This window comes from Pezoporus wallicus, unplaced genomic scaffold (genome assembly GCF_028554395.1).
Source record: "Pezoporus wallicus isolate ANWC-B61680 ecotype Strahan unplaced genomic scaffold, APGP_CSIRO_Pwel_v1 contig_6897, whole genome shotgun sequence".
Classification (NCBI taxonomy): Eukaryota; Metazoa; Chordata; class Aves; order Psittaciformes; family Psittacidae; genus Pezoporus; species Pezoporus wallicus.
In genome coordinates this window covers 2184357-2208999 of record NW_026636510.1, presented here as the reverse complement: position 1 = coordinate 2208999, position 24643 = coordinate 2184357, and the positions used below count along the sequence as shown (strand labels likewise).

The 24643-nt window shown below is 43.4% G+C and overlaps 1 protein-coding gene across 4 annotated transcripts in view; it reads left to right on the top strand.

Moving 5' to 3' along the window:
- Positions 1 to 24643, top strand: part of LOC130594524 (calcium-activated potassium channel subunit beta-2) — a 99748-nt gene that overhangs the window by 64654 nt on the left and 10451 nt on the right. For all 4 annotated transcript variants that reach the window (XM_057400489.1, XM_057400486.1, XM_057400487.1 and 1 more), the window contains exon 2: positions 20320 to 20430. In XM_057400489.1, the coding sequence (XP_057256472.1) occupies positions 20375 to 20430 (56 nt within the window). In that variant the 5' untranslated portion in view covers positions 20320 to 20374. The remainder of the gene's footprint in view (positions 1 to 20319; positions 20431 to 24643) is intronic.

The following is a 24643-nucleotide window of genomic DNA, read 5'->3' as shown; positions in this document are numbered from 1 at the left end:
TCAGACTGACAGGTCTATAGCTCCCCGGATCCTCCTCCCAGCCACTCTTGTAGCCAGGCATCACATCTGCTAACTTCCAGTCAACTGAGACCTTCCTGCTGAGCCAGGACTGCTGATAAATAAAAATGGCTGTGAGCACTTCCACCGGTTCCCTCAGTACTCTTGGGTGGATCCTGTGTGGCCCCATAGACTTGTGTGTGTTTAAGTGGTGTAGCAGGTTGTTGATCATTTCCCTTTGGATTAGGGGGCTTCATCCCACTCCTCATCTGTGTCTCCCAACTCAGGGGTCTGGGTAGCTGGAGGAAAACTGGTTTTACTATGAAAGTCTGAGGCAAAGGCAGCATTAAGTAACTCAGCCTTTACATCATCCATTGTTACTATGTTTCCCTTGCATCCAATAAAGGATGGAGATTCTCTTTTTGTTTCCTTTTGTTGCTAATGTATAGCAATGTATAGCAACACTTTCTATTGTCTTTTAAACCATTAGCCAGATTAAGGTCTAGTTGGGTTTACAGAATATTTCATCTGCCTCTTCATCCTGGTTGAGCGGTCAGCAACAGACTCCCACCATGGTATCTGCCTTTGGCTTCCAGCTCCTCCTGTTTGTTGCCCATGCTGTGAGCATTGGTGTAGATGCACCTCAGTTGGGCATCCCACCACCTTTTTTGTGGGAGAAGCCCTAATTTCTATGCGACCATTCTCAGACATGCCATCATTTCTAACATGTACCTAACATAACCCTACTGCTCTTGAATGCAAAGAGCAGGAGGCACTGCTGTGTTTATGCCAGAGCCACTTCCTCCATTAAACAAGAACCAAGTTGGTCTAGAAAAATCACAAGTGGGTGGGAGACAAATATCAGACCTTCTTAAATGCAGTGTAATCAACAGGCAGACTCTACACAAGAATCCTAGGCTAATCCTCTGAGGATCCCTAGAGTCAACGAGATACAGGTTGCCCATCTTGCAATGATTACACCATTGTGTTGCCATCCATTGTATTTCTCATTTCACTAATGACCAGTTCATTGTACTCTAACTACTTCTTTACTACCCATATCCGCTGGAAATGATCACCTTCCTTACCCATAGATCCTAAAGGTTCTATGCCATAGTACATGTGGAATTCAACAGGCTTCAATGTACATGGAAACAGTTGGCAAATGCAGCTGCTGTGCATCCAGCTATCTAAGTCTACCATTTTTTGCAGGTCCCATCAATGTTTCCCAGTTGAGTGTTCCATTAACTTTTTCACCCCTTATTTCTTAAAAAAAGACCAGAAATAATCTTAATCCCCCTTATCTTGCTACACTATTATCTTGCTACATTCCTGGTGGCTTCACACAGAGATTCTGTGGAACCATGTTTTTTTATTTAGCTCAAAATTGGCTTAGGGGAAGACAGTGTAAAAAGGTCTTTCCTTGAGCAAGCTAGAAACAAGCATGAAAGTCTTAGTTTGTGACTGATTTTAATTCAGATCAGAGGAGCATTTGTTTTACTGTAGTTTCAGAGAAGGGAGCATCTCTCTTTTGAGATAGGAGATAGATTCTGATTTGATCCTCCCTTTAGATTAGTCCATTAGAGGAGCCCAGGATGATCCGCACACCCTTGTGTGCTGGAACCAGCTATTAACTCACCCCTGTTAACTCTGGAAAGGCATCACTACTGATCATGATGTCAGTAGTGTCCTTTCCCTGATGAACTGGGAGTCTCTGCAATGGAAAAAGGAGGTGTGAAGACTGGCATCTGCTTAAATACAACTGCCCAGGAAGGAAACATACTGAATCCACTTTAGTGTAGGATTGAAGTAATTTTATGGATTGTGCATTTGAAAAAGCTTGTATATTAATAACTTCAGTACAGAAGCTTTCAAGTTTGAAGCAAGCCTCTCAGTCTCTTGCTTCAGAAAGCACAGTCCAAAAGCTATTGATCTATTCATACAGAGAAGCACCCAACAGAGTTATCAGAATCCATGCAAACACTCCGAAAAAGATTCAATATAAATAATAAATAAGTAAAGACCCAGGAAATAGAAAAGTACAATTTAAAACTAGTGGAAATGTTGAACCAAAGAATAGCTGTTTATAAGCATTTCTACAAAGGCAATTCTGAGAAAGGGAAAAGGGAGTGAAAAAGTAAGTGGATAATTTCAGAGGTGGCAGACCAGACAAGCAACATCCAGCTCAAGGGAGATGGGCAATGACTAGAAAGTGGTGGAAGCAACACTGGGTTTTTTTTCAATTTTGATTTTATATATGAATTTAAAAGTACGTTATACAAAACAAGGCCTGAGCACCGTTACTGAACTCAACCCAGGGGAAAGTAAAGGAGCATGAGCACACGTATTCACATACATGTGTTTTCCATGGCTGGGCAGTCTAATTTTGCACCCATGTTCTTTTCTGAGGTCAAGAAAAGTTTTGACATGAACCCTGTTTCCTTCATTTGCTGAGCCACTTTTCATCTGCCTTGGTTGCCCCTGAAGCTGATATGAGATGGGATGGGACTGAGTCAGGCACCACCACCAGCCTTTTAAAATACATATCAGCCAGTTCATCAGGTCAGGATTTAGGCTGATACCCATTTGGTAGGCTTTGGGTCATGCTAATCCTACACTATAGTGTGGACAGCCTATTTTGAAAATATTTAAATTCTTCTTCAAGGCCTGATGACATCCAGGAGCCCAAACTGCTCAGTGCTGGGTACAGCAGTAAATAAAGGCCAGCTCCAGCCCTGGGCAACTCACAACATGCTCTAGTTTCATTTCAGGTGTGGCACAGCCAAAAATATAAAGATAGGTTCAGACCAAATGCCATTTCACCCACTCCAGTGGATTGCATCTTACCCTGTAAAGTAAATCCCAGTTGTGAGTAGCCATTCTCTGCTTGGCTTTCAATGAGGAATGGCAGCAGCCCAGTATTCTGAGGAGAAAAGGTCACAATACAGTACGATTTCATCTCATCCACTTTAGTGTACATGAAAATATTAAGAACTTGCAAAAAATGATAATAATTATCAGCTGGAAAAAAAAAAAACTGGTTTAGCCTGTAAGGCTGAGTCCTTCTGGAGAAGTTAATTAAGTTTTGCCAGAAAGATTTAAACTTTTCCTAAAAGAAGGAAATAAGCTCCACTGCAGTCCCAATGCAGCAAAACGGACATGTGTCTTGTGCACTGTCTCTGTGAACATCTGATGTGAATCAGCATTGTTTGCATTTCAGTTATCACATCCCAGAAATGAAGCACCTCCTCTCCCTGCAGGCAGCCTCAGCACACCTAGAACATGAGTGAGCAGGAGTTTGGCACCAACCTGAACCGCATTGCTTCTTGGTGCAGCCATATAGACACAGACAAAGCCAAGCATCTGCTGTGACTGCAGAGGTTACAGGACAGTTGTTTGGCTGGCATAAGTTAATGTATCACTACCAAAATCAGTGGAGAGGCCCTGATGGACACAGTAAGTGCAGATAGAACAGATCCAAGTGGTGGTGGGAAAGGAGAGAGTAGGAAGAGACAGAAGGCACCAGGCAAATAAGAGGGAGATCAGGAGGTGACCTCAGGTTATGAAGCACAATATTTAAAAAAACACAGGGGAAAAAGTACTTTGTCAGACAACATCATTAAATTGTGGAGCTTCTTGGCAGAAGATCCAGTGAAGGTTACAGTCAGAGATGGCTTGGGATAGAGGTTAGACAGTTCTGAAACCTGCCAACTGCAGGATACCAGGAGGGTACATGAGGTCCCACAGGCTGGTCACAGCATCCCTTGCAGCTTTGTGCAGTCCTCACACCTGTACCAAGAACTCATCAGTGGGAACCTGGCGCTGAATGGGGTGAACCTGGGCTTTCGCCTGGCATCACTGCTCCTCACATACCTTCCAAGAGGGAGAAGCAGAGGGCAGGTCACAGGCTGATTTAATTCAGCTCCACTGAAATCAAGCCAGACATCAGGATGAAGCTAAAAGACTGCTGAACTCAATGCTGGAGAAAGGGTAATGCTGCTGAGTTTCATACGTGGTCCAAAGGACACTGAGGGGAAGAAAAAGAGAGAGGGGTTAAAGGTTTAAAAAGCATTTTGATAAAACAAGGTATTGCCAAAAAGTCAAGCAGAAGCCAAAATGTAGCCAGATCTGCTATTATTTAACCTTCAGAGTGAGATCAGGTCTCAGCCTTTCTATTCTTGGTAACAGCTGATGAACACAGTGTAACAAGGCATTAATAAACATCTGCCCAGCTCTTAGATTAACATGGAGAAGAATTAACGGAGGTCTTAGCATGTTCATATTTTCTAATTATGGCGGATGACTTTATTTATAGAAATAATGGGGAGAATGGAAATTACCACTGACACTATGTCAATATATGTAAAGAAATCCAATCATTTAGTTGGATTACATTTGGCTAAGGAGTCATACGAACAAAAAGCCCTTCTTAAAACAGTTCAGTGGTCAGTGTGTACTTCATGTTAAAAAGCTATTAAGATTAATATTCTTTTCAATTAATCAGTGGGAAAATAAGTAATTTCTGACGTGTATTCCTGTGCCTTTGACTCTGACAGAGACAGGGCTGGGAACAAAGCTTTCCACCAGGAGAGGTGAAGGCCACTGTCCCTTGTGTAGCTTCCTGGCTTTCTATATCCTCTCTGGACAACCCTTCCCTCAAGTCCCTGAAGTATCCAAAATAATAGAACAATGCCCAGACTGAAGCCTGTGCTGTATTTTGGTTGTTGCTGACCATGGCTAAGCCAGCTCATGCAACAGCTCTGCTTCATGCAGTGCCCTCCACTCTACCACTGGTGATAAAATATCATCAGTGCTTCTGTGGGAACAATATCATACTATACCACTGAGATAAATAAAGCACAATTTAAACCTTGATATGTTTAAGCCTTTTAAGAGAGGGGGAAAGGCCTATAAAACTCCTGCTAAAAGAAACATGGCTGTTTGAAGCTTGTTAAGTAAATCCTGAAGCCAGCTTTTATCGGGAGGTGCTGGCATTGGTATTAGAGAGCTACTGGGGTTTAAGAAAGCTCTGGGCTGACTATGGCTGTTTCTCAGGGTTTTAAAATACGTTTCATAATGTTCAGTTCAGTTAGGCAGTTTGGATCTTTTCTCCCAGAAACCGGAAAAATGAAATAAAGCTACAGTTATGGTGACAGATGGTCTGTTAGACACAGAGCATTGCTAGTAATTTTGTTCCTTGCACATTGAAGAAGGAGATTTGGAGCGATGCTGGAAAGCCAAGAAAGTCCTCTGGTTCTCTCTTGTTTATCCAGAATGTGTTTCCTAATCCATTCTGATCTTCCAAAGCTATCAGTCTGAATTAATGAAAACAGAGCAAGGAAATGTTATTATTTCTATTAATTATAGAGGCAGATTTGTGCAATAAACAGAATTCATATCCCTATGGTGCTGCCTAAGTACCTATAATTCACCCGCTCCTCTCACAACAGCAACATCTTCTTCACATTGTTTTACAAATTAGCAAACCTGAAATCACACCATGTACAGTGTGATGAAATTTAGTTAACTGTAGGGGATGTGATCTGCTGAAATCCACAGGTGGTATTCCAGGGCTGCTTCTCACTGAGACTGAGTCACAGCTCCCAAATTAAGTACTCCTAGATCAGCTTCATGTTTTCCATAGAAGTGAAAATACAGTTTCTCAGGAAATACTGTCAGTTGCTTGCTGCCATTGCTGGTACTCTTCCAAGTACTGACAAGCTAACAGCTGGGAAGATATGCTTTCAGAGATAAGCAGAAAGGGGGGACAGGACACAGCTACAGCCAACCTGACTTTTCAGGTCAGTCAACTGGCTTGTATTTACTACAGAGTACAGTGGAGTAACATCCCACACATGGGTATCTTTTCTCAGTAGCCCATGTTCAATACATGCATATCCCATGGGAATTTATTTTGTGGGTCAAAACCTTCAGAAACAGAACTGGTGGTGCTGCCTCCTGGTCAGTCCTTCCTCTCCTACCACCTCAACACCAGTGTTGGCATCTTGTGGAAAGATTAACAGCAGCAATGGGTTGGATGAGCATCTTCTGTCACTCTATGGCCACCTTCATATCAGATCAAGCCTGGGACTAGAAAGCCACAGAAGGAGCTGACTGGTGAAAGCACTGTTGCTCTAGCAGCAGTGAAGGAAGTGAGAGCTTTCAAGGTGGTGGTAGAAAAACGAAATTCCTGAGGGCATAAAGAGGAGCTGGAAAGGTGTGGAGTGGTAGTCATTTTTGCTCCACTTCAGCTCTCCACCTTCCATATTACATAAACTTTGCTTTTCTCCGCACCTGAGAAAGAGGAAGCAAATTGCTGATTCCAGGTTGGTAAATGCATTTGATGGCAGAGCTCCTACAAGGAGCTCAGAGCTTTGAACCAGCAAACTGGTCTGACTGGGGAGCACTCTGGCAACTGAAATATACCCCAGTAGCAACACTTTCCAATAGCTGTAAGGTACCAACAGCAGACCACTTTTGATGGCAACATATTCTGATAGCAAATGAACAAAAAAGGAAAAGGTAGGCACTTCTCTGGGCTATAGTGCAAAATGTTGGTTTATCTACTACTCACAGTGCTGCTGATGTTACATTTTAAGCATTTGACTCAGACATTTAGGTAGAAAAACAATAATGTTTGACTTTGATTGAATATTGGACATGAATTTCCATTGTGACAAAAGGTAAAAAAAAATACAAACAGCATGAAGAAATAAAAAAGCTAGTATTGCACAAAATGTTCCACATCAATTTTTAAATCAGATACTGAAAAATCTCTCTTTTGGATTGCATGAAGGTCAAAATTCAGTTTTTGAACATTCTATCAGCAGGGATTATATTTAGATACTGAACCTCCCACCAGTTTAGGAAGAATATTTCTTCAATTACATCCAACATTAGTCCAGCTGTCAGGATTTCCCAGGGGACCACAGCAAATTGAAGAAATGCCTTTGCTCTGCTGCTGACAGGTTCTGTGGCATTGCCCTACCACTTCACACACTTCTGCTTTCAGCTCCTGACCTCACTGATGTAAATAAGAAGAGAAACAAGTACCTGGTCTCTTCTGAAGTACATGTCAAAGAGCATGAAAATGATAGACTTCATTAAGCTACTACACCAGCTTTAAAAGAAGAAATAGAAAAAGCTGAGCTAGGGAAATCACGACAGCATTTCCAGCGTAAGGAAGAGGAGCAGGTGGGGGTGAAAGTTAAAGTTTATACCCTACAAAATAAAAATGCAGTCCATACTGCAGCAGCCTCTGATTATATTTTTCTGTAATTGAATTACTACTATCCGATTAATATGGGGGAAAAGCCCTCTGAACACACCAGGAAGAAGACTACTGGTTTTTATTTACTAACTACACCGTATTACAGTGTTACAACAGGGACAGCTCAAGTCATCTGCAGGTTGTTGGCTGTAACCTTAGCAAGTTTTCCTACGTGTGCTTACACTGATGCAAATAAATTTAAAATTAAAATACCAGCTTTTAGTAGCAAGATAAGATTTTGAGAATATCTACACATGAGAAACATTTTTGGTTAAATTTACCTTAGCAGCCTCCTCAGTCACAAGCTCTGCTCTAAAGCACCTTTATAATGAGATAGATACACACCCACTGTATTCCGTGGGAGGTGGAAATGGTCTTCAAGATTTCAAGGTTAATGTGAAAACATAGCTTTTCTGCATTTTGATTCAAATGCAATTTACGTGATTTCTGGAGCTTAGGGATCCTCAGGAGAAACAGAGGCAGGAAGAGCTTTCATTAAAGCATCAGAATGGTGAAAATTAACAAGCATTATTAATTAGGTTAAACAGTCTTAAAAATTAGAGAATACAGTCATAACCTACAAGTTCTGATTTTCAAAATCTATTTCCTTCAGTTATTAATGGCAATATCAAATGCTTAGTAAAAGCCTCTTCTTGGGAAGAAGGTGGGTGGGCAATCGCATGGCTAAATGATGGACCCCTTATAGAAAAAGACCAGAGAAGATAAGATGGTGCAGGCTGAATCTGTGGTAATTATTTGAGCAAATCCCATCTGCCTGGCACTCACGGGTCTTGCTTTCTTGGCAAGAGTGTGTCTTCAATGCACTTTTTAGAAGCCAGAATCTGTTTTTAATCTCCCTTGCGACTTTAGCGTGTTAAGACAATGGATTTTGTCTTGATCCTGATAGTTCCTGTCATTCAGCAACTGCTGGGTGGCAGCTGGCTGGCATCAGCAGCACAGCCCTGATGCCCAGAGCAAAGCCAGCAGAGTACAAGGATGATCAATCCCAGTGAGTTGTCATGGGGCTCTCCAGCTTGGCAGTGTCCCCAGGACAGAGATGAGACGTTTGGATGAATGTCGCTACTTAATGGTGAGGAAATTTGTGCCTACAGCATATAAATTGTTTCCCACTTTCTGAAGTTGTTCATATTGCAAGTGGCGGTTCCCAACATACCAACTAGCTACCTTCAGCTGTGTGAAAGGGGATGGTGCACAGAGCTGCTGGAACAAAGTGAGAGTTTTTTTCTGGATTAAGAGTCCAACACATATGGACATCATGCATCCACACATGTAGACACATGGCATGTCCTGAACACCACCACTGTGTAAGGAGTTGTGAGAGATGGGTAGGAAGCCAGCCACACTAAGATACCCATGCACAGCCTTGCAATTCCCCTCAGCAGTGGGACAGAGTGGGAAGCAGGAGAGGAAATAGTGGGATCTAGGGGCATGAGTTAGGAACTCTCCTGAATCTGCAATCTGCCCTGGTCATCAAAAGTTGGACTGCTGGGCACCAACATGGTCAGGTAAACCCACTGTATAGGAGAAGCTGTTCAGTGCCAGATCTCACACCAACTTTGCTAGAAAAGCAGTTCTTGCTAAAGTATTTTGCGCTTGAACATCTGTACCAAGAAGGGTATTTTCCAGGAGCTACTACAAAATAACTTTCATAAAGGGGCCCCACAACCAAAAATCTATTTCTGAATACTGACAACTGGCCCAGTAACTAAAAATCTATTCCTGCACCCGGACAATTTCAGTGTGCTGCCAGTGCACAGTTCTGCCAGTTTTGCCGTCACCAATTCCTTCAGGCAGTTTTGCCCAGCACTGTTGAAAAGGAAAGCATTCACTATACCCTGGGGGAAAGAAGTGTGGAAGTCCTATTATCACTGACAGAAGTTTTGTCTCTAATTCCCCATCTGCTCTTCTGAATGTTAAACTACAGTATTGGCACATAAGCTTAAATGATAAATAGGGATTCCAAACAGAAAGCAAAAAAAAATTAGGCTGGTGGTGTCTGCAAAAATGTGGTGTGGGCGCTCATGTTTCAGGAAAGGGAAATTATAGGACAAAATAATGTTGTTATGTGATATTGATTGAGGGGAAATGTTAGCACAGAATAGGATGAAGTAATGGGTCAAAAGCAGACTTATTTATTTCTTTGATCTTTAATCCATATGGCATCCTGCGCAGCTCCTCCTTCCTATTCTTATTGTTATTTGTGTTTAGCAGCCAAGTAAAAAAACACATAAGGCAAGAAATCCAAGAAGAGAGTAATAATGTGCATAGTATTAACTCGTTGGTTTTGGAAATATCCATTTATCTTGGTTAAATAAAAGCTTAGCCCAAATACTAAGCCAAGTAATCATGATTAGGGAGAGAAAAAGACATTCACTTCTTTGGAAACTCAATACTCTTCAACAGTAATAGCACTGCAGTTAACATTTTTCCAAGCTGGACTATTGCTGTAATTAATATAGTTTGTTGCTGTATGAGGAGTGGAAGCATCTGTGTCTGCTCCTACCCTCATTTTCATTTGTAGACCAACTATGAGACCAAAATACATTGGGGTTTTGTTTCATAGGCATGGCCGCTTCACTGTTCAGAATGCTCCACTGGCCTCAGAGGACTGCCAAGATTTTTTTATCTTTGTTGGTTCAAAACTGTGTAGAGGGAATATGTACACTGCTCTCTCTTAGAGAGACTGCTTCTGTTCTTTTTCACTTTTTTCCTGACCCTCAAAAGTTGGTTTTAAGCTAAAAAGTATATTACAAGAACACATCTATACAGAGACCCTCAAGTTCTCAAGTTACTGTTTTCTTAAGGAGGTTAAATCTGTATCTGTACCATCCAGTATATCATGAACTGAATTCAACCACAGTGCACGTGATTTAGTACTTACACTGATTTGTGACCTAATAGGTTGGTGCAGCACTGTACTAAGCCTGGCTCATCATTCTCATCTCAGTAGTCATTTGACTCACTAACTCTGCCAATTTTCCCATCCACTTCATACCACCACTTCTGTAGGTTTCATTACTACCTTTCTGCAGTATGCAGCCACTCCTACTCTCTCGTGTGTGTGCATATGCATATTTTCTTTTATATTATGTTCCCTGTCTTTCTAATACCCTGCCTTGATGTAACACACTTAATTTCTAACTTTCTCCCAGTCTTGTCTATCAGGCAGGTTCTGATCTGTGTCCTAACTATGAATGTATTCATTAGAAACACTTCCTTTAGCTCTTTAGCTCCTTTAGCAGCAGGGACATGCACCTTCCCTGTAGGAATTAGAATTTTGCACTTTTTTGTTTAGTCACGCAGTATGTTTCTGTCCCTAATATTCTGTGCCTTGGAAATCCCTACCAGTAGGCAAAGCAAACAAGGAGCTCCAGAGAGCATCTTCATGAGTTCAACAGTCCGTGGACATGCAGCCATATTGAGCACAACTTAGACTCAAAAGCTAACAGGTGCCTGACTCTACAAAAATAAAATTTAAAAAATAAGGCCACTTGAAATCTTCAGTTGTGTGAAAATTACATGAAATGTATGCAGGAGAAAAAGTCTCCGGGGGGGCATGAAATCCTGTTTTGTGAATTTGATGCATCAGTTCATCATATTTAACAAAGAGGGCTACTGGTGATGAAGTCTGTGTCCTGAAAGGATATGGAGCCACCACAGAGTGTTTATGCTGCAGAATGTACCCTTTTGCTATAAGACAAAAAGGAAAGAGGCTCATGAGATCTAAGCTGGATGTTTGCTTTTACTACAGAGGGGCTTACTTCACAGCTCCATGCCTCAGTATCAGTAGTATGAAGGTATTATATCTGCCTTTCCCCACCAAGAACTTTTCTTAGTTTCAAGGGAGACAAGTAATTTCTATCCAGTGTCTGTTATAAGCAGGTTTCCAAGCTGAAGAGGTCAGAACTATTCACAACCTGTCTGTAGACATCCCTTTGCATTCAGAGGTTCCCCACCAGGTCCAAAGGACCAGTCATGAGGGAAGTATGACAGCCAGATAGATGGAGACCCAAGCTCACACTCCTCTAATTTCCCCAACCTGGCAATCTCAGAAATTTAGATCTCAACTAACTGTTTCTTGAATATACCAGCATATTTAATACATCACTGATTGACAGCCAGGGAAACTCAACCAGCACATAGTTAAATCGCTTGAATTTCCAGGTCATACTGGCAGGGCTGATGCAGAACTCCTGGTCTTCTTCCTTGGCCACTGTTTTGGATCCAATCTTTTACTAACTTACCTGCACAAACCCAGTGCAAAAGTGGTTGCCTGAAATGGCGAAGTAGCTTTATACCAATACCCAAAGCCAGCCTACTTACTGGGAGAGCAGTGTGGGCTGGTGGACTTGAGCACCAGTCTGGATCAGGGCTGAAGCCAGTAAAAAGCAAATCACCTCCTTGCTCTGTGCCTCTGTGTCTCACCTGTACTTTTGCAGAATTGATGGATATCTCTGCATAATGGTCCTTAGTAAGGTGTGACCACCCATCAGCAGTGTATGCATTTGGCCAGCTGCAGTCTGTTAGATCTTTGTAAAAATTAACAAAGAGACTAGATGAAGACTGCAGTCTTTTCCACAGAAAATAAAGCCAAACAGCAGCTAAAGCTAGGTAGGGGAGGGAGAAAAGGGGAGCGGAGAAAGCAGACCAAAGGCAACATAAGAGTTGTATTTATTTTTTAATCCCATCTCTTTTAGTGTCTGTGATGAACACTGTAACTAAAGGAATCTAACTGAATTAGAATTTCAATATGTCCTGAGCAGATTGGAGCTGTTTCCATTCATAAGCAGCACGTCCCAGCTGTAATTGCCTGCTTGCTTATCCACACAGCTCTTTACAGCTAATCCAAATGCAGACTCAAAAATAAATAGTGCCAGTGCATTCACTTCCCGCTGGGTAGTAGTTTTAGCTCGCCTCTGCTTTTGCTTTGTTCCGGCTGGTGCTCTCAATGGCACAGGGACTGACTCAAAGGAGATAAAAGATGATTGACCTGCTCAAGGAATTAGGTGGCAGAAAAAACACTCCTGCTGTATCTGCCCTGCCGGCTTGTGCTTTTCCTCTGGGTGCTGCTTTGAGTCTGTTTATCTTTCTCTGCCCTCACCTCTCTCCCCAGCCGCATCATTCGTGTGATCTGTTTCTCCTTCATGGTTTCCCTAAGGGCTGCTAGTACCCACCCTGTCCCCAGCAATGTCTCACCCTTCTTCTCCCTCAGCTCCCACTTGGAAACACACCATCAGGGTTTTAGCACTACTTTCCTGAAAAGAAACACTCTCTTCAGGGATATTTAAAAGCTGTGTACTTCTCAGATCAGGTCGTCTCTGGAAGGGTGTAAAGCTGAGGCAGAGCTGCACAAAGCTGGAGCCAGAGCGGATGTCCCCATGAATGGGACATGGCACTTCCTCAAAGCAAGGCTCTGCCTTTGCTCTCTGATAAGGAAATCTCTCCTCCCTCCACACTGGGTGGAAGGTGGCTGTCCACTATCTTTTAGGCTATTTTCTTCACTACATCCACCGCAGACTTCGGATAAGTCTCAGCAGCCTCTGTGCCTCTGTTCACTGCCTGTAAATTGGTAGTGCCAACATCCTGTTGCATCACAGTTTGGGTATGTAAATCCCAGGTTCTGAGGTAATAGTGGTGAAGGGACATGAGTCAAGTCAGAAGCCACTTCAGTTCAGCACAGTTGGAAGTGTCCAGCTCAACTGCGCAACTGATTAGTCTCAAAAATTGTCTTTCTGGTATCCAAAAGAGCCTCACCTAAGTTCTGGTCAAGTAGATACCCACAAAATCTCAGCTGAGAAAGAGGTCATTCTCCCTTTCATGATGAGAGGCTGCCTCCAGTGTGGAGCTAGAGCTGGAAACACCTCCCGGCCCTGGGAGTGAAGGAGCAATGCAACAGTAAGCCTCCAACTCCTTTCTCTCAGCCTTTCTCCATTTCCCACTAGGCATGTCATGGCTTGACAGCAAAACACAAAGCATCTTCACTGCCAGCCAGCCTGGTCCAGGGCCATATAGCTCTTCTGGTGTGGTGCAGCACCCAAAGTGATATATCCTTCTGCAGTTACAGAGGATTCTGCTAAAATGCAAAGGATTGCAAGAAATGAGGTAGTGCAGCACTTTGCCTGCCTTCATTCTCCTTCCCAGGATCCTTCCTCATCAGTGTAACACTTGGTCTTTGGCAGAGCAGATCTCCCCATAAAACTCTCTTGGCTCAACTGGGGGCATGTTGCAGGGGTATGACCCAGCTCTTGCCACTGCTGCGCCCTCTCCCAAAGCCACACCATTTCACAGGCAGATTGTGCCCTTCTCTGAATGCAGAGAGCAGCTGAGATGATGAATATAGTGCTTGTCCAGTGTGTCACTTGCTACGTAAATTCAAATGCAGCACAGAAAGCTAAAAATGTTTGCAGAGTCCTGATAGGCAAAGGGGACAATTATCCTCAGCTGTTCCTCACAAATGCTGATCCCCAGTGACTGCAATGTGCCAAGAGAGGCATTGCCTCGTGCTTGGATTGTAAACTCATCACCCCCAAAACATGAGGACGGTAATAAGGGCTGGCTCTTCATTAGATGCTCTGCTACCTGGAGATAGCCTGAAAGTATCTTCTGTCAGGTACAGTGATGGAACTAGCACATCACTTGTACTACATCCCAGATGAGGAAGCTGAGTTCATAGCGTCAGTGCTCCAAGGTGGCCAGAAGAAAAAAAGTTTGGACTCTTTTGCTTGTGATGACAGATACTAGCTCACTCCTTTTTACCTGATCTGGGGACACAGGAATTTCTTCAGAAAGTTGATGTTTCAGTAAACCAATCAGAATAATTCAGCCTAACGCAGTGCAGCCAAGGCAAGTGAAACAAGTCATCTTGGGGATAGCAATGTATAGGAAGAGGCCCTGGGGGGAAAGAAAAAGAAAGAAAAGAAAAAGTGGAGAAGGAAGTTGAAGTCAGAAAGATCAGGAAGACTAAAGACTATAAAATCTACAGCCGTGCTGTGTGGGCTACTTAGACTAGCATTAGGAAGGTAGGTCTTGGGAAAGAGCTTAAGAAAGCAGCCTAGGGATGAAAACCATCATTAAAAGGCAAGGCTTGAAAGTTTTTTGGAAATGCAGAAAGACAGCACTCAAGAAAAAACATCAGGAAATGGAAACCTGGAAGATTTAGAGGTTACTTTGGAATATTTATTTTTGAAGTGTAAATATATTGTGATTTGTCACATGGCAAAGAGGTATAGATATCTCAGCCTGTCTGAATCTCTCTCTTACTCCTGTATATACTGGGAGAGGGAAGTAACAATTGTAAAGGATAACTTCAAGTTAAATGAAATCTTGCCTTTGAAAACAAACAGAAATGCTACTGTATTCCACACATAGCTAAGCTGCATCCCCATATAATGGCTTCAGTTGTCACTGGCAGCCCTGTTCTCCTCCTCCTTTGGACATGGAGTGTCCTAGACATGTCTGTGCCATGGGATCCCAGCCAGACTGCCTGTATATTTCCGTCATTCAACTAGAAAACTAGGTGGAGAGCTCAGCCCTGAGCTCTGGGGAGATTTAGGAGAAAGGCTAGAAATAGAGGTGAATTCATTAAGGAAGCATCATTAGCCTCAGTCTTCCTAAACTCTTGTCAGTACATTAACACCAGCTGCCCACTGTCCATTTTCCCCTTGCCATAATAAGGAACCCCAAATTCAAGGTCAACTGCTAGTTGGATAAGTCAGTTAGTACAGCCAGAGCTCCTGAGATGCTCCAATGAGAACAGTTATTTATGTCACTCTCTCCTGCAACATGTCCATTAGCTTGCGGTACAGCAAAGTCTGGTCACGAGGCAGAAATGCACCATTTGATATTGCTGTTGCTGCTTCACAGTTTAGTGTTGCTGCTGCCAGAGCATTAAATGATCCCTAAGTGGTGACTTTCTTCTACTGATGCAGATGCATTTCTTTTATGAGTTATCTTTTTGCTGTTTTTCTTGGTCTATGCTTCCTGTTCTTCTCTTATGGCCACACAACTGGGATTGGTGCAAGCAGGTACTGTGCTCAGACGGAGACCTGCAGATAAAACAGGTATTTTGACTACACAAAAACCACTGCCCTCTGAATTGTGCCAGAACAGGGGAATTGCCAGCTAGATGTTCACCTGGTTTCTTGTTTCAGTGCTAGCTTGCGAGACCTCCCTTGGTATATGTGTACTGGGGTTTTTGTGTCACACCACAGCCACAGCCACAGTGGGTCTCATCCAGATACCCCAGGTTTCTCCTCACACTCTCCCTGGTGTAGCTCTGCTTCCATCCCCCCCTGCATGTTGTCATGGACCATTCTTTTGAGTCAGACATTTCAGACATTTCAGGAACGGGTCCAGCTCTTACATTCTTTCAATACCAGGACTAGAAAACTACCCTGGATCATCTCCTGAATCAGACAGGAGCATCTTAATACAGCAGTTACCTCCGCCACTCTGCCTGCAGAAATATTCCATGCATCCAAAAGCCAGACTACACAGCAGTCAGGCTATACTTCAACAGGCCATTTTATTTATTCTTCCATTCTTCATGACACAATATTTCTCCCTGTTTTCCAGCTCAGCAAAGTCATAGGAAAACATACTATCATGAGACATAGGTGTGGGTAAGACTATCAAGGCATAACTGTTTATATTCAGTAAATTCACTTTAAAGTTAACCACTGTCCCCTTGCAAGTTGTATTTGATGCCTGGTTTCAGCCTCTTCCTTTTCCCATAGGTGGAAATTTTTCCAAAAAAATATCTCACTGGCCATGAGAAAGACCAAATATCTCCTATCACCCAATAGTAGATGTCCTGTCTGTCGAGGAACTTGGCACTGACCATTGCATTGTGGTATAGGGACAGGTTAACATGTGGGCTAGCAGAAAAACTTCAGGGCTCACAGGGAACTGCCACAGGGTTCAGATGAATCCTCTAGCTGAGGAATACAGGGATCAGACATCCAGAGCACTTGACAGCATGGACAATGTAGGATGTGTGTATGTGTGTGTGTTCAGACAAAGCTTAAGAGGTCCGTGATCATATCTTTAGGTAATTGTTTAGCTCTTGTTTTGACGACTCAGGTTGCCTTTTATAATGCAAAATTAATGCAAATGCTTCCCTTTCTACAGTGACCACTTTGCCCATGAAAAGAAATGCCATAAGGGGAGCAAAGCTCATTAGTTTAGTGCCATAAATGATTCTCCTAGGTCTCAAAACCCCTATGATTAACATAAACATAGATAGAGACAACTACAAATAAATACACATATAAAACCCAACTATCCATCTAAAAACATGGTCTGCAATGTCTTTGGCTGTTCACAGATGTGGTAACCTAGAGGTCAGGGACATTTAATACCAGTCATGACATATGCCTGATGAAGGAAAGCAGCCAGCCCAGAGTGAAAGTAAGGACAACAAAGCACATAATATACCTCTCAGGGTACCAACTAAGGGATTTTAAGATTCAGCCTCAAACTCTAAGCAAATGTCACCCCATCATGTTTTCTTCACACTGCAGTCTTCTCTCAGGCAGTTGTTGGGTGGACGTGTTGACATTCTTTTGGACAGGGCAAGGTAGTTCTAATCTTACAGGAGCTATCTCAAGTCTTCATTTTGCAATGATTGTAAAAGTGGAAGCCTTGTCAGGTTTTCCAGTGAGTTACTTAAAATTAACCAGAACATAATGTTCAAGAGGAGGATGAGAATGGGGGAAGATAGGAGGAGTGCGTCAGACCTGGGTAGACCCACTGTATTAACATTGTGGGCCCTTAAAGCTGCTTCTCAGCCAGTATGGAACAATGAAGTGCCCTAGGTATAGGCATACATAGGAGAGTGTCATCACTTTTTACTTAGCATTTCTCTCTTAAACATTGTGCATTTATTAGGGGTAGATGCAAATGCAAAGAATAAGGCATGTTTTGTAAAAGCCAAAGGCAGGTCTCCTTGCCTGTCTCTGTGGAAATCACACCAAGAGACAATGGTGTTGATGCCACACTGGGTAAATAATGAAGGAGACAGGATTGTTCAGGCAAAGTCAAGCAGGAAGCCCGGAGTTCAACACAGCATGCTGACGTTAGCAAAAGTCACATCAAGTACAGCAGTTTCCTGGTAACCTGCCCTACGGGAATAACACCCACAGACTCCTGAGAGTCAAAAAGCAGCTTGAAGCACTTCTTCTAAACGGATTTAACAGGTATTGTCATGACTTTAGGTGCTCCAGCAGTGGCACAATCCACTTTCACTCTAAATGCTAGGCTGACATCCTGCATAAGTTTGTTTCATAGGCTGATTACTTGTTGGGTGATGAAAATTAGTTGCCAGCAGCTGACTCAGAGAGGCAACAGGCAAAACAAAGAAAAGTAGCTCTACTTGTTTTCTCAGAAATGAGAGAGGGGACAGGGAAGGAAAGGGCATCAAAGCCCTCCTTTGGGATTAAGCTGGGAGAGAAGAAAGGTATGGAAGTTTGCTAACTGACCTGGTGGGGCAAAACCCAGTCATGTAGGTTCCAACTGTTCTAGGTTACAAGTCCTCCAACGGCCTTCAAAGAAGGGTCTTGGGGAATTTGTATTGTTACTGTTCCACAAAAGGCTCTTACCTCACAGTTAACCCCCACCTAAAGAAACAACTGATTTTAGTAATTTATATCTGACCTCGGGAGTGGCAGCGTTAATGTCATCAGTATTACCATTTTACACCGAATTGAATGTGAGATTATGTGTTAAATAGTGACAGCTTGGATTGCCCCACTAATAAAGCTGGCAGCATTAATGCTGTCACATATGGACTGCTTCAGGGCACTGGCACTGGTCTGAAATCACTCTAACTTTGGTGGGAAGAGAAATACCCCTTTTTTCTACTCTGGCATGCCCTCATGGGACAGACCCTTCTCACCCACCTACTGCCCCAGCAGTGCTCCTGCAATTTGCTCTGGAGCTTGCAAATCCACCTCCCTGCCCAGGCAGTCCTGTCCAGGTGCCCCTGTAGACTTAAACAGCAGCAGAAGCTTCTGATCACCTCTAATGTGTGCCCAAGTTTTGCTTAATTAAGAACAGACTCTCTGATAGCATTCATCACCCTCTCCTGATGGCTCTGGGACCACGCAGGCTGTGGCAGCACAGCCAGCCAGGCCTTCCTGTCATGCAGCTCATGTGTGAAGTCCTAAAGGGTGCAGTGGCAAATATGTAATATTATTTTCCAGCATTAAAGGACTCAGCCTGGAACAGGTCTCAGGCCAGTATCAGATGAGGCCTCTAGGCCCACAGGCAGTTGTTCTGAGCCCTTCTGCATTGCTCGGTGCAGAAAAAACAGCTTGTTCAGTGAAGGCTTGTTGGTCCTGTTGTGCTGTCTGAGGTAGTGAGTGCAATCTCACATACCAGAGTAAGGATTAGACCCAAGATCCTGCAACACAAATTTCTGGCCATTATCACTATAAGACACTTCTCAGTGGCTATACTGATTAGACCCTGACAGATGCTATTTCACCTTCTAAACTATAGTTATTTCAGGAAGGAAGAGCTTCATCTTGTTTATTCCCCAATACTTAACTAGAGCAGTTGTAAGGAAAGAGTCTTTTTTGGCTCTCAGAGCTGCAGTGATGACTACAGAGTGAGGGAAAGGGCTGAGGGAGATTTCCCTGCTTCTTCGTCTCTTTTTTTTGGACGTCTTTCTTGTCCAGTTGGCTGTGCATGAAAGCACAAAAGTTTTGTGAAATATTACCTCAACAAGGTCCCAACCTGCAAGTCCCAGTCCTGGGCCAGCATCTCTGAGCATGGAAACAGGATCTCAGCAAGGAGGAGGTGACAGGGTGACCAGCTTGGCCAGTTTGCCCAGCCAGATGCCCAGCTGGGGTGTTTTACCTGGGTCTGCTTGACGGTGGGGCTCTGGGCTGACTCTAGATGGGAAGCCCAGTCCCTTGGCACCCATCAGCCTGTCTGCGTACGGATGGATTTTAGCTCCCATCCACGTCAGTCTTCCCCCCCCCAGCCACCTCTACAGGATTTAAATATCCTCTCAGGATCACCACTATTCAAATATTTAAATTAGCCCTTTGCACGATTATGTAGATAGTGACATTACAGACTTTTTAGACAAGGAGCACTGGGGAATTGATATGCCTTCTTTGATGACAGCATCAACAGTCAAGTTTAATTTTCAGTGAGATGAAGAATGGCACCCAGTGTAGGAAAAACTTCAGCACTAAAGTATTTGGTATCTGGAATATATATATATATTTTTTTTTTTCTTATTCTTTTCCCTGAATGCAGTAAAAGCACAAAGTGCTGTGCCATGAAGTAATACAAAATACAGCCCCCGCCAGGAAGGGTTCAGTTCTCAGAGACTGAGATTTTAGCAGAGCCTCACTAAACTCAGCAGCAGATTAGGAGGAGCTACAAGTGGAGCTGTAACCTCACTAGAAGAGCCTGAGAGAAGGTAGCAGCCCTCATACACTGCTGTGAAACAAAGAAACCCCTGGGCAGGAATCTAACTGGTCTGGACAAATGGCCCAGAATAGCAATTTCTCTGTGGGAAAAGACATCTTTGTCACATCAGTTACATTTCCAAAGAATACTGCATTTACATCTCATACTTGTGCCTCATTCAGACACCTTCCTGGAGAACCTCACCTTATTGAGAACTGCAGTACAACCGATTAATTCCAATGAACATGTATGTGTTTAAACAATAGCCACATTGACCCCCAAAAATAGTGCCATAAGAACACTGGATGCAGCTATTACTTTTTTTAAGCTACCAAATATTTCTGGTCCGTGGTGGAAATCCTTTGCAGTGTGGAGCATAGTTAAGCCTGATTAGCCAGCATTCCATTTTCCCAGTGGGGCTAATGAGATTTGTCCTTTGTTCACACACACTGGTCTGTCATCCCCATTATTTTACATCTCACCTTGAGTTAAGAAAAGGTACATCTTCAGGGTTCACTGGGCACAGCCACAGTGGATTTGGCACACTGGATGTAATATGGTCTGCCACATTGGATGGGCAGTGACAAAAATTGTCCCTCTTCCCCCAGGTCCTTCCATCGTCCCACTGCAGCAAGCAAAGCCAACACTGGGCAATCCTCTAAAATGTTTATTTGGACCAGTGGCCGGAGCTCTACATCTTACAGACATGATGAGAAAAGGTAAACAGCATCTATGCTGATTGTCTCTTACGGGTTTCAATCTTTAGGAATGTGGCCTGTAGCTTCACTTCAGTGGCGCCTCTAGAGAAGGAGGAAGGATGCAAAGGGTGTCCTCTCTTTGTCTCTCACCCTCCCAGCTACTGCTCCACTGACAAGAGGATCAGCCAATGAGTACCAGGGTTAACATGCCAAGCCAAAACAGAGTGGAGGGACAATGCCAGAGCCATGGCCAAAGTCTTCCTTCTTCAGCAGCACACTGTGACCATCTTTGAGGTCAATACAGACACACTTCACATTTAAAAGCACACTAATCACTACCCACAGATTTGCAGCCCCGGCTCCAACCCCTGTGAAACCTTTATGCCTTTTGCAAGTGTCCTGCTTCCAGCCCACACGACTGCCTTCTCTTCCTCCACACACACACACACTGCCCTGTGTCCACCTGCTGGGTCATTGCCCTACATAACTTTTACACATCTGGATGATGCACCCAGCTGTCAGAGATGCTTTCTCTATGTAGGTGTGCATGTGTGAGGATAAGCGTGTATGCAATACATTGCACAATAGCTGGGGGTTGAGAAGTAGCCTAAGAATGAGCTGGTAGCCACAAGCCCACTTACATGGTGTAGCTGGAGGGAATAGGCTGAAGGAGACAGAGGACTGTATGAGTTACTGGATCTCCCAGGGGAGCAGGGAATACAGGAAAGGGAAAGAGAGGTTTTAAGTCTGCAGATAAAGGCAGCACTCACTTGGGAATGAAAGAAATTAAATATCATTGAGGAAAGAATAATTGTCAGCAATCCTCAGACTCATCCTTCCAAAGTCTCTCTCCTTTGTAGTGAGATTTGCTGGAGAGCTTGTCTTGTCACAACTGGACACATTTCCCTTTCTTTTCTTTCCTTTCCCCCTTCCCTCCCTTGCTTTCTCTCCTTCAGTTCCTCTTGCAGTCACTATCAAACATAATCACAAAATATCAAATTCCAGTGAAACAGAAACAGATCTCTATGTATCTACAGTGACAATTAGTAAAACACACTCTTCAGATATTCTGATGAGACGCTACTGCTGACACCTCCTTGGAAAAATGCTGTCATGGGTTCAGGCAGCAGAGCTGCCCTCAGGATGCCAAATTTCTTTGGAGAATTTTCTCATTTGCTGAACTTTTCTGCAAAAGTGGCAGAGGTGCTCAGCTCCTTTGATAATCCAATCCCAAACATATTTTGAAGCCACAAAGACCAGCTTGGCAGCAGGTTTCCATGAACTTCCATTTGGAGCTGGTTGTCTGACTGCCTCCTGTACTTCTGCAAGTTTCCTCTTTAATTGAATTTTCTGGTATCAGTAAACATCTCAGCATGAGGTAATTTGAGTGACATCTATATAACAACTGCGATATCAGAGAAGTGAATGCCAGTTCAAAGTCACTCTAAATAATTCAGGCAAGCAGGTATCCCCATCGGACAAGCCCCATTACTGTGCTAGAGGAGGCAGCATCTCCCTCAGTGCCACACCATGGTCCATTTGCAAGGGAAAGAATTCAAAGGTAATTTGTGTTTATTTAAAGAAAAAAAAAGTAATTTCAGGTGCCTGGAAACTGAACATCTTTGCAGAGCTCCTAGATCTACACATTTTGGAGCAAAATAAGAATTGTTGTGCTGGGTCAGAAGATTACTTTAGCTTCTCCTGCTCTATGTGGCTGTGCCCAGTTGCAAACTCTTTGCATACAGAACCATTCCTAATACATGCCTATAAATTAATCACATCCCCTGAGCTACAGAGTTCTCTTGTGTCAGCAGAGGCCATAGCAAGTTAGTTTGCCTCATCCTTCCAGTCAGTGAGTGCTAAAAGATCATGTACCTCATGATGGCAAATGAAGCTCTTGGCTTCAGCAAATATGGGCAACTCTACAGAAGATGCAGATCTTATTTATTAAGGCTGCTAGGCTCAGCTCGGCATAGTAACTCTCCTTGGCTGTCTCACATTGAGGTTACCATAACCTGGGCTGTCTAATTTCATCACATAGGTCCTCCCTAAGCCTTCCTCTGGAGATCACATTGCAGAGGGATCCCCATGCTGCTGCTGTGCAGAGGTATGGAGAGGGAAACCTCTGCTGTGCACCCAGCAGGCACAGTCATGTCCATGTTTCCTTTCTGGAAGCCGATCCTGGGTAGAGCAGCCAGCCCATATCCTCTGAGCAGTCTGGCAAAAGCAACATGGAGATTTAACAGGGGAGAATTTCAGTTTGGAAACGATCAAGGGAGCAAAGACCTTTTGTCCTTGGAGGCTTGATCTCTATTAAATGTCTTTGCACAGGATGGAAAGACCCCATGTTCTGACAGCTGGGACTTCTTTAAAAACAAACAGCCTGCCTCAGTGTCATATTTTGGAAGTTATCACAGGTAATTGCAAGTATTAGGTGAAGTCACCTAGATGAGTAGTGTCTGGGATGCAGTGATCTGTACTTAAGCATACCGCAGCAGTCAGCTAATTGTGCCTGTGCAGCCCTGGGATCCAAAATCAGCCAGCTAAGCATGGCACTCTTCCAGCTCACCAAGCAGAAAGAGGACCCTGGGCTGTGTCAAAAGTTCACACGTACATGGAATCCCCTCCAAGGAGCAACACACACACCTGTGCAGGCCCCCACTGCCACTCCAGATAAGGAGATTCTAAAGTTGCTCTGTTAGTGGCAAAATATTTTGCACAATGTATCATGTCCCCCAAAACCAGGGCTCTGAGGGGCAAAAATGTGATGTCTGGTAATAGCAGATGTCCCAGTATCATAAGGAGAAAACTGACACCTTCCCAGTGCAGGCATGAGCTGGGAGGAAGAGGAGGGAGGGTTACTCAGTGTGTCTCCCAGGCTGCGTCAGGATTGATGCATCGCATGCTGGCATGTGCCACAACACCATGTGCCTCAGCATGTGTTACCACATTGAATCCTGTCAGGGATTCAGGAGAAAGGCCTCAGGGGCACCAAGCTACCACTTTTCTTGATGTTCAGGGCTTTGAATAACAAATATTTGCAGAAGAGCAACCAAATGACCTCTAAGGCAGAGCTTTGTTTAGCTTTATTTACCATATGGCAGGCGAGCATGGGACATCCACCTGGCGGGTGTTCACCACATACCATCCCTTTTGCCAGGAGCCTGCCAGTTAGATAATTTCTACACCACACCCTTCAGCCCATCCTTTTTTTACCTCTCACTGCATGTTTCTTGGCTCAAGGCCACATGGGAAATATTTGTAACCATTCTCAATTAGATATTTGTTTTTAAATTGTCCATTTGTATCCCTTTTATGTCCTAGCTGTTCTGATGACATTAGTGAGCGATTGTGCTGCGTCTGCTTTATGGCTACATGCTGACATAAGTTATGCTGTGTGATCAGTTAATGTGCTGGAACTGCACGACAATCTCTGCCTTCCTGCCTGCTTCCATTTGGGAGCAATGCAAATCCTAAGGGCAGCTCTCGGAGTTAAATACAGTTTGATAAATAATAATAGAAAAGTAGCATCAGACTATTACTCTACATTACTTCTTTGAAGACAACTGCATCTGCCAGTTCACAATATATCTTTTCTCACCAACACCAGAGAAAATTTTGACATGCTGAATTACCATTTCATTTCCAACTAGGAAAACACTGACAAGATTTAAAGGATGGTTTTGAAAAGAAAGCATGGGCATCTAAAGATGTGAATTACAGTTGGATGAAGAAACCTTCAGGGGTCTTAGTTATAGGAAACTACTGACAACAGTATCATCTAAGCAAGATTTTTGCTACAAAACCCCACACCATATGTGCTTTTCCTGAATATGACTCATCACCTAAATACATATTAAATTTCAGTTTCAGGGATTTTATGATTAAGCCTATTTTCTTGTTTCTACTCTGTTCATGTATGGTTTTACATCTGTCTTAACTCCATTTCTTTGTCCCTATTAGTGAATGTAAGCTATATGTTTGGTCTGACATCGGGCTTATTTCCAAGGCTAAGTAAAACTTGGTGGTTTCAGCAAAAATGAGTGGTGGGTTTGCTAGAGCCCAAAGTGATGTTGATGTTGCTCACCTGCCATTTTGCAGACAGTAGAAGAGGAACTTCCTCCACGTGTACTACTATGCCCATGTTATGGTGGTGCCAGGGCTCAGAGGTGTGCGGTTCACATGCTTCGGGTGCTGCCTGGATGATTCAAAAGAACTGTAGCAGAAAACACAG